Source organism: Cydia fagiglandana, chromosome 4 (assembly GCF_963556715.1).
Source record: "Cydia fagiglandana chromosome 4, ilCydFagi1.1, whole genome shotgun sequence".
Classification (NCBI taxonomy): domain Eukaryota; kingdom Metazoa; phylum Arthropoda; class Insecta; order Lepidoptera; family Tortricidae; genus Cydia; species Cydia fagiglandana.
Window position 1 is genome coordinate 3,634,770 of NC_085935.1, and position 9,708 is coordinate 3,644,477.

General features: G+C 35.6%; 1 protein-coding gene across 5 annotated transcripts in view; it reads right to left on the reverse strand.

Moving 5' to 3' along the window:
- Positions 1-5,865, reverse strand: part of LOC134663508 (GTPase-activating protein skywalker) — a 129,231-nt gene extending 123,366 nt beyond the window's left edge. For all 5 annotated transcript variants that reach the window (XM_063519894.1, XM_063519890.1, XM_063519891.1 and 2 more), the window contains exons 1-2: positions 5,400-5,865; positions 3,237-3,453 (exon numbers count right to left, since the gene is read on the reverse strand). In XM_063519894.1, the coding sequence (XP_063375964.1) occupies positions 3,237-3,345 (109 nt within the window). In that variant the 5' untranslated portion in view covers positions 3,346-3,453; positions 5,400-5,865. The remainder of the gene's footprint in view (positions 1-3,236; positions 3,454-5,399) is intronic.
- Positions 5,866-9,708: the final 3,843 nt, after the last annotated feature.

The following is a 9,708-nucleotide window of genomic DNA, read 5'->3' on the forward strand; positions in this document are numbered from 1 at the left end:
CAAAAATGAAATTTTTGCCAAATGTTCGATAACGATTTTTTCTGCTCTCAACAGCACAACCGAGGTTTTGAACCCACGATTTTTGACCACCTGTACACTTCGCCCACCGAGGGTTTCGTACTTTTCAGTAAGAAACCCTCCGACTCGCACTTATCCGGTTTTTTAAGAATGCTTCTTTCATTTTACTATACGATTACGGAAAGGTTCATAGTTTTAGCAGTCGATATATGTTTGTAGGCATGTGTATATTAACTTTGGAGGTATGTTTACATATGTATGCAAGTATGTTGTATTCCATTGTAGCGCCAAAATGACTGGACCGATTTTGGTAAGTGAGATGTCAATCGATTTGATTTTATGACGCGAGTGACATAGGCATATAATATTTTATTAAATTTAAGTTTTTAAAAGTATTATAGCATTTATAGCCAATGCTAAGATTTTTTGTACAAAACATTTAATTTATCAGTATTAAGATAATTCTCGAATACGTCCTGCATTGACAGAGATAAATATGATTAAATAACAATCACACAGTTATCACCAGAGATAAGGATAAATACTACATACAAAGAAAATTACTACTTCACCATAGAGGTACAATAATATAGAGATGACACGGGGGAGCGGCCAAACGACCGAACGAGATGCACTTATGGAAATTTCAGTAGGAGTAGCAGAGAAAGCGGTATTATTTGTCCTTGTCACAGTCTCACTTTTTGTTTGTTCCCCACCAAAAATTAGTATAGTTTTTGGTGGGCAACAAATAACCCGACCGAATTACGTAGATTGTTTTTGGTAAGTTGTCAGGAATGTTAAAACGTGTTTTTAATATTGTCGCTTTGCGTGTGTTTTGTCCCTCACGGAGGCACGAGTATAGCTCATCTATGTAATACTAGGTCTATGGTAACCAGTCATCGTGATCACCAAGATTTTCTTATTGGTGCACATGTAGTAAATAGTATTAGGGGTCATCCATTAATTACGTCACACGAATTTCTAGGTTTTTTGACCCCTCCCCCCCTCCTTGTCACACTTGGTGACATTTGGCAAACCCCTCCCCCCTAGTGTGACATCACATTTTTTCGACGAAATCGCCAAATCGAATTAAGTAAGTACCTAAGTATTATTAATATTTTAGCAAAATATTTTTGACGATATAAATATTAGTAATTTTATAACCCAAAACTACTTAGGAAAGAAAATTAAATTAATAAAAACGATTACCGTTTTAAAAACTTGTTATTTAAATGTACAACGAATAAAATAATTTAAATAAATTTTCGGTTTCTGATGAAGTTAAAGTGACGTCACAAAGTTTGTGTCTCACCCCTCCCCCATGTCACAATATGTCACATTTTTTTGACCCCCTCCCTCCCCCTAAACTGTGATGTAATTAATGGATGACCCCTTATGTATCCTTGGCCTGTATCACAAGATTAATAAGATTATGCATATGAATTAGTTATTATGTCATTTACTAGTGACAATACAAAGATGTCAGGGATCACTATTAACATAACATTAACTTGTGCCTGTGTTTATAATGGTCTTTATTGAATTTAAACTTTATTACATATATCAAGAATAAGTTTACAGCTAAATGCTCTTAAAGAAATCTTTTTTTTTTTTCAAGGCAGCTATGATACCTATAAAATCTACAACAGTAATTAGAATTTTTTTTAATAGCCTATTGTGCGGAGAATCCAAAGATCATCATGAAACTATCAAACCAATATAATAATCTAAGTTATATATATTTTTTAAATTATGAAGTTCATACATTATTTTCTAAGACATTCCTAGAACATGAATATAGCAGTAACATCTATTCTATAGAAGTCTATAACATTTTTTGTTAGTCCTTAATGTGCCCACTGGTAGGCAGAGGTCTCCCCTATTCCTGTTCCTAACTATTTCCTGCCAACCTATCTATATAAAACAGTTCCATTATATAGATACTGGCGAATAACGCACAGACACCATTGAAGTATATTATTATCATCATAATGATTTAGTGGTCCACTGAGAAAGGATTTTTGAAATTTGATCCCTGACAGTGACAAAAGATTTAAATCTTTTAACCACCGTTTGTAATCAGGTAATCACTTCTATGTAGAAGTACACATGTGTGTAAACCCACTAAACCTTGATACCATAAGATTGACATATTTGAATTATTTGATATACAGGGTGATTCAGGAGACGTGAGCAGGACTAACACTGCGCATTTCGTAAATTATAAGCAACTATTACAAGTATTAGTGAGGTTAACGTTAATTTTGTAGTCGTGTTGAAAAAAAAAAGTTATTAATTTATTTACGACATGCATGGTCACCCTAAAATTAGAATACCAAACTACCGATATCTGTGTCAAATTGAATGTCATCACTGTCTGGTTACTTTTGAAAACTCGTATCTCGCCAAGTTTGACAGTTTATTTTCTTCGTAATCAAAATGCTGTCATTACGGTAAAAGAGGTTTTATGATTATTAATTAAGTTTTGTAGGGTGACCAAGATTGTAGAGAATTAAATTTGCCCTCACCAAAAAGTTAAAAAATAGGAAAAAGTGTGGTTGTTTCACATAAATACTACGGTGATCGATCAATTATCAGTTACTGAGTGTGTAGGATTACTCCTGCTCACGTCTCATGAATCACCCTGTATAGACACAAATTTATCGCATGTATATTTTGGTTCTTAATGTGCACACATATTTAGGGTTAGAGTCCAGTTTAGAACGCTGTACGCCTCTAATATGCATGTAAACGCAATGACTGTAACCTGTTTTGTGTGCCTAAATTAAATAAATTAAAAAAAAAAACCATTGTAGTACGAGTACATAGAGATCACTGTACATAATATTCGTTTCATACCCATAGTATTCGTTTGTCTATCATGTTTTATTTAATATACTCTCAATTGCTCAAAGGTTGACTGGAAGAGATCCCTTATAGGGATAAGTTCACCTTTATTTATTTATTTTACTCTTTTTTGCACAAACGCTATTGCTACAAATGGCGGACTTAATGCCTTAAGGCATTCTCTACCAGTCAACCAATGGGTTAAACCAGAAGGATTAAGTATATAGGTTTTTTTTTATTTATTAGAGATAAATCACAATTACATAATATTTTGATCCAAGAGCATCGTTAAACCAGCATGGTTTGTCTTGATACTCCATTCCGCAGTACTTAAATAATTAAATATACAATAGGTTAGAAAGAAGACTCACCTGGTGGGCTATCGGTGAGTATGGTAATTCCGGTGGGGTCAACATGCGGCGGGAACGCCTCGTACATGTCGGCCTCCTCTTCCAGCACAGCCGACAACATGGCGGGCATCACTACACAACACAACACTACACAGTCCTGGCTGCCCGGGGCTCACGCGCATGAGCCCGCCCGAGCCATAGCAGGCCTAGGTCAAATCCTGCTGCACCATTTTCAAATCTGAAATACAAGAACTTTTTTAAGCGCACCATAGCAGAAAGAGTTAAGGAACATATCGCAGCTGTCAAAAATCGTCAGGTCAACAAGTCTGCGGTGGCTGAGCATTTGCTGGAGTCAGGACCAAACCACTGGATTGAGCTGCATAACCCTAAAATCCTCTCCACGGATCGCCATTTCTACAGTAGAAAAGTGCGGGAAGCCATTGAAATCAAAAAACATTGCAATTTTAATCGGGACGAGGGTTTTAAGATCTCATCCACATGGAATCCAGTCATTAGTAAATGTAAGCGGAAACGAATATCGACAGTCGATAAATCGAATATCGTTAGTGTTGTGTGTCGACAGAGTGACATCCCTAGTGCGCAAAACGTTCAAACTGATAAACAAGACCAAGTGCGGGTAGTTCGAAAAACTCGCGCGGCTAGAAGATGTTGATGTCAACTTGAGCCAGTCTTCTCCGAGACCACGGGGACAACGCCGTCCTCGAAACGTCGGAGGTAAATCTTAAAACTTAAATACGCGATTAAGTCCCGTTGTGCAGTTTGATAAGAACTTTTTTAAATATAAAAGAAATAGATTAAAAAGAAAAATATGATAGGCCCTTATACAATCAGTGGTGGATTTGCCATAAGGCCCAGTAGGCCTAGGCCTAGAGCGGCAAGATATTAGGGGCAGCAGCAAGGCGGCAGTCTTTCCTCTTAAGACCCAGATTCAATTTTTTGTACATATTCCACAGTTTATTTTGAACTTTAGTCGAGTAACTAAGGGTTCCAAATTCAAAAACAAAACAAATGCTTCTGGCTATAGATGGGTGCTGAGAAAGGGATGGCTAATCCTACAGGGCCCAGGGCCTAGGGCGGCCAACACTGCAAATCCATCAATCTTACACAATGATCTTATTAACATGTTCACTGTGAAGTCAAAAGTCCCCATGCAAAGTAAGTTTATTTAGAGTTACATTATTTGCCATAGGGAAGGTGACATTACCAGGCCGACTCTCAAAATTGACAATCAAATGGCAGTCTTACTCATCGAAAATAGAACATAGGGTTGAAAATATATGTGGAAAATAAATATCCTGGCCTGGTAAAGGGTTAAGAGGTGCTAGCACATACTGCTCACGCTTAGAAGTATAGTTAAAGGCATGTAGCTTTTTCAAAAAATGGCAGACACAGAAATTTTGACCAGGACGACTGTGATCTGGCTGGACTAGTGGTTATAGCATTTGCCTCAAATGCAGAAGACACTGGATCTAGGCATTGGAAGCCTTAGGCACTTATTCTTTTGTAAAAAATCTATTCCAGTTTATAAATTTTAATAGGAAAAAGCTATATAGGTATCTAAATCTGATGTTAGAGGGTAAGGAAGTCTAAAATATGGATGAAAATCACTTTTAAAATGCTGTAAAATTGTGCAATAATAGACCATTTATATTTGTAAATCTGTGAAGGTATGAAAAATCTCCTCTGAAACTGTAATAATTATCTAGTATAATTTAAATATTCATAATGTTCATCTGGTCCTAGAAAAAAATACTGAGTGAATGATTACTGAATATTTTCCAGTCCTAGTTAGAAATACTGAGTGAATGATTACTGATGGATGTTACTGAATATTTGATGGGCTAAATGGTTAGTTGGCAAGCTTGGCATCATAAAACCATACTAGATTTATTTCATAATTGTATTAGCAAATTTCTAACTGAGCAATCAAATAAATGCTTACACAGTACACCGCTACAGCGAGGCTGCACTCACAGACTGAGTTATCAACACTAATCAAATGATCACACCAGATAAGTGACTGACTGAATCAGTTACCTAATTGATTATAATTAAACCTTGTTTGGATCAGCTGATCCCAGCGGCTGCCAGCACTTGACATGTTAAAGCTATTTTAAGAACAGCTTCAATGTCAGCCCGACTTTTACTTGAGAAAGGACTCACCGCAATCCTGGCAGTAAATGGTGCGGAGGAGAAGTGGCGACTCCGTAGTTACTGCTTTAGGGTACCGCAGCGACTAAGGCCCGAGAGCGCTCCCGGCCCGACGCAATCTCGATTAGGATAATAGCCCCCGACGGTCGACGCTTTGTCACACGAACACTGAACAGTATGAACATCACTCAGCATCAATAACTGACCATACGCACTCATACATTGTATTAAGATCAATTTCACTGATAATTCCAACTAATTTTTGACTTTGTTAATCAAATTATCTTTATGCCGTTTGTGTTAGTGATTATGTGTCTTGCGATTGATATGTGCGGATTGTTCGAATTCGATTTTTGCGGAAAAACTTCGGTTGGCCCGGTCGACGATGTGAAATACACGTCCGCGATTTGTGGGAACGCGAGTACTCGCAGTCGCTCTCGCGCGGTCGTCGCTCGGAATACCATAGACTTGTGACTCAGACGTGTCAGCTGTTTCTACCTACAGGCTGTGAAGTGTGAACTATGGGTATTGAGGTTGCAAAAAAGGCGCCTTCATTTTTCGTATTTTTTTTTACTTTTCAAATGTACATTACATTATTCCGATAGTGTATACGCTTGTCTATTCCGTAGTTTTAATATTTAAAGGAAATTTAATTCTAAATAATCAGTCACGTACTTGACCTTCCGGTTTTACAGAAGTTCGTCTCTTTCAAATCGAGAATGCTATCTTTAGCCGAACTTTATCATATGCCAAGCCTACCTTATCGTGTTACGTATGTATAGTGTTTGTTTATCTACCACGCGATGCCTTATAAAATACCAGTTCTTTTTTACACAATATGTACTGAGTTTAGACTGTTTAGATATCGTTAGATTCATAAGTGTGAAATACCTAATATTCTTCTTACTACAAATACTCTTACAATATACAAATCAATATAGAAATACTCTTTTGTGAAAGGTCAGAAAATCATGTAGGTATTTCGGAGTTGGGAGTGGTTTTGATTGATTTCACTTTTTATCAACAATTATTTAAAAAAACTATAACTATTTCATTTGTTACATATGAAAAGATGGTACTTTGTTACTAGTGTCCGACCGAAACATGTTTTTTTGCCGAAACCGAAACCGAAACCGAATGTTCGGCTTTGGCTCTAGTTTCGGCCGAAACCGAAACCGAAACCGAAACTTTTGTAGACTTGTTAAATTCGTTGAAAAAATGTCATAAAACCTCTTTTATACACATATTATGGGGCTGTCAACACCCAATATTTTCCTGAAATTGATGTTACTTAAGCAGTTTTTTAAGAAAATTACTAGAGTTAGACCAAGATAATTCTGCAACGATTTTGATAACACACGCAGTGCACGTGTTATTCTAAGCGTCAAAACTTCTATGAAATTATGACGTATAAATAACATTTGCAATAGTTGCACTGCGTATGCTATCAAAATCATTGCAGAATTTTCTTGGTCTAACTCTATTCATTCACCAAGTGTCAAGTTAACATGTAGATACAGGGTCATCCAAAAAACCAACCAAAAACGCGAACGCGAAAGTTTTTATTGACAATATCGCAAGGTCGGGTACCAATCTTCACCTGGGCCTAAAAGTCCGAAGTGCCCCAGTGAGGCAAACTTTCATGTGAAGTCAAAGCCGTGCTTCAGGCTGCAGGATAAGTAGTTGAGCACAGACTCCAACCAATGTCCATTGTATTAAAAAGCGAGACCGCAGGCCGAGCACGGCGCAGCGAGGCCAAAGGCTAAGCTGAAGTAGAGGACATGTGGAATTAACACAAACCAATAGTAAATTGAGATAAAATCACTCATTCGTTCCGAAACAATTAGACAGTGTGCGCGTTATAGTTATTGACAGCCTCTTAAGACTGCGTCGACCGTCCAGTGGCGCCCTCATTAGTGGAATTGTGTTTTATAATAAACCAATTAATTTCTGTACCTATACATGAATCAGTATAATATGTAGGTATTAATATTGTTGTCCTACTTATTTTTTTCGTAAGTTTCGGCCCGGTCGAAAGGTTCGGCCGTTTTTTGGCCGAAACCGAAACTACAGCCGAAACATGATTTTTTGGCCGAAACTGGCCGAAACCGAAACCGAAACCGAACCTTCGGTCGGACACTATTTGTTACCTACTTACACAATATTTTTTTCCTATTTTGCCATGTCACGTACAATTTTTATTCAGGTTCCGGTTTTAATATTGAGCACAAAATATGATATTTACGAAAATGACATTCTCCAAATTCTAGGTATATATAGATATAGTTACTAAACTTACCATTCTGTACTGTTAGATATTAAAATGTTAAAATAAGTTGCTTATTTTAATACGTCGGATTAATGTCAAACCACTTATCAATGTTTTAGTATCAACGTCAGCGCAACTACTTTTGACCTATCTGTTTTTGTGTGTGCAATATGTTTAATCTTAGGTTTGTATACTCTTTTTCAGCAGGTAAAAGTGAAGTTTAGTTTAACTCATATAGAAATTTCTTTCGTGACTGTGACTAACAATATATTTTAATTTATGTACCTATTCATATTGGGAACTGAAGTAATATTTTACTCATTAGTTTAATTACCCAGCTAATTGATCAAAATTATATTGTTTACAATATGAAATTTTCCTTTATTTTCTGGATTCTGGCAACATACATCTGTAGTTTCATGACAACGGGATAGATATATAGAATAGGGTATGAGTGACAAGGATACACGGAATTCGGGATAGGTACAAAAAAATCATCTTTAAAATATTATAATATTTATTATGCTCATTTTGTAAAATAAATATTTACTTAAGACACTTATTAGCTGCGTTTGATTACTTAACAAAAGCTTTATTTATTTAACATTGTATTGATTGTTTGCATTATAGTATGTACGCATAGCAACATTACTAAACCATAGACAAGTAAGTTATGAAAATCCTACTATTTGGTAGAAAATTAAAAAAACGCTAAAACGAAAGGATTCCATTTCATAACTCAAACAATTATTTAGCAAATAGGCTACTTGGCCACTATTACATGTCAAGTGGTTTTACAAGCAATAAAAATAAATCATAAAATATGAAATACAATTACAAATATCGATTCAGTGAAGTATAACCTAATTAATTAGGGCAACAATTATAATGACCACCAAAAAATACCTTTAAACCCTAAGCTCTCTTACAAAAAAAATATACTAAACACCAAAAAATACAGTCTAAAATTACCAAGTACTAGCTATTTTAGTCACGAGTGTCACGACTGCATTTTACATTGTATTCAAACACCAAGTATAATAATATTTATATCGTCAAAAATATTTTGATAAAATATTAATAATACTTAGGTATTTACTTAATTCGATTTGGCGATTTCGTAGAAAAAATGTGACGTCACACCACACTAGGGGGGAGGGGTTTGCCAAATGTGTCCAAGTGTGACAAGGAGGGGGGGAGGGGTCAAAAAACCTAGAAATTCGTGTGACGTAATTAATGGATGACCCATGTAGGTAGGAGTTACAATCTCTTCTGATGTTACAATCCTGGCAACTCTCTCATTCTTTTAACATGGAACTGTTGAATCTGTTTAGTAACGTCGCACATGACCACAAGCGTAGCGAGTGGTTAAAAAAGTGGAATCTTGAGTGTTGCCAGGGTTTCAAGGCACGAGAGCAGAACAATCTTTTCTGCCCTGGTGAAACACAAACGAGACGTTTTCATTACACTAACGAGAGGCATTATACTAGCTGTAAAACTTTACAAATTAATGCTTTAAAAGTTGACCGTTAAAAACCATCATCCATACCTACATCCTACCGGTTAATATGAGCAAACAACTAAAAATTTGCACTTTAGATAGAGGATTGATTTCAAAGAATAAAGAGAGTCTTTTCAACTCGGAAATTCCGAGTAATACTTTTTAATTCAGACTAGGTATTCACTATACTCAGAGTACATTTTATCGCAAAGTATTTGTATTTTTAAAAAGTATTTTGAAAATACCTATTTCGTATTTTGTATTTAAATACAAATTCAAAAACTATTTTGTATTTTGCATTTGAAATAGTATTATCAAGGAAGTATTTGTATTTTGTATTTAAATACTTTTTATAAAGTATTTTTCACATCTCTGAATATTAACATGACATTTTTGATTAATATTTTGGTGGTTTTAGCTATTTTTGGGTTAACATGCAATGGTTAATTTGGTGTTACTCGTATTTGCTTTAATAGGATAGCAAGGTGTAAACATTTTGGTTATAATTTCATATTAAAATGGAGTTTTAATTTTGGTGATAATTGACTAAT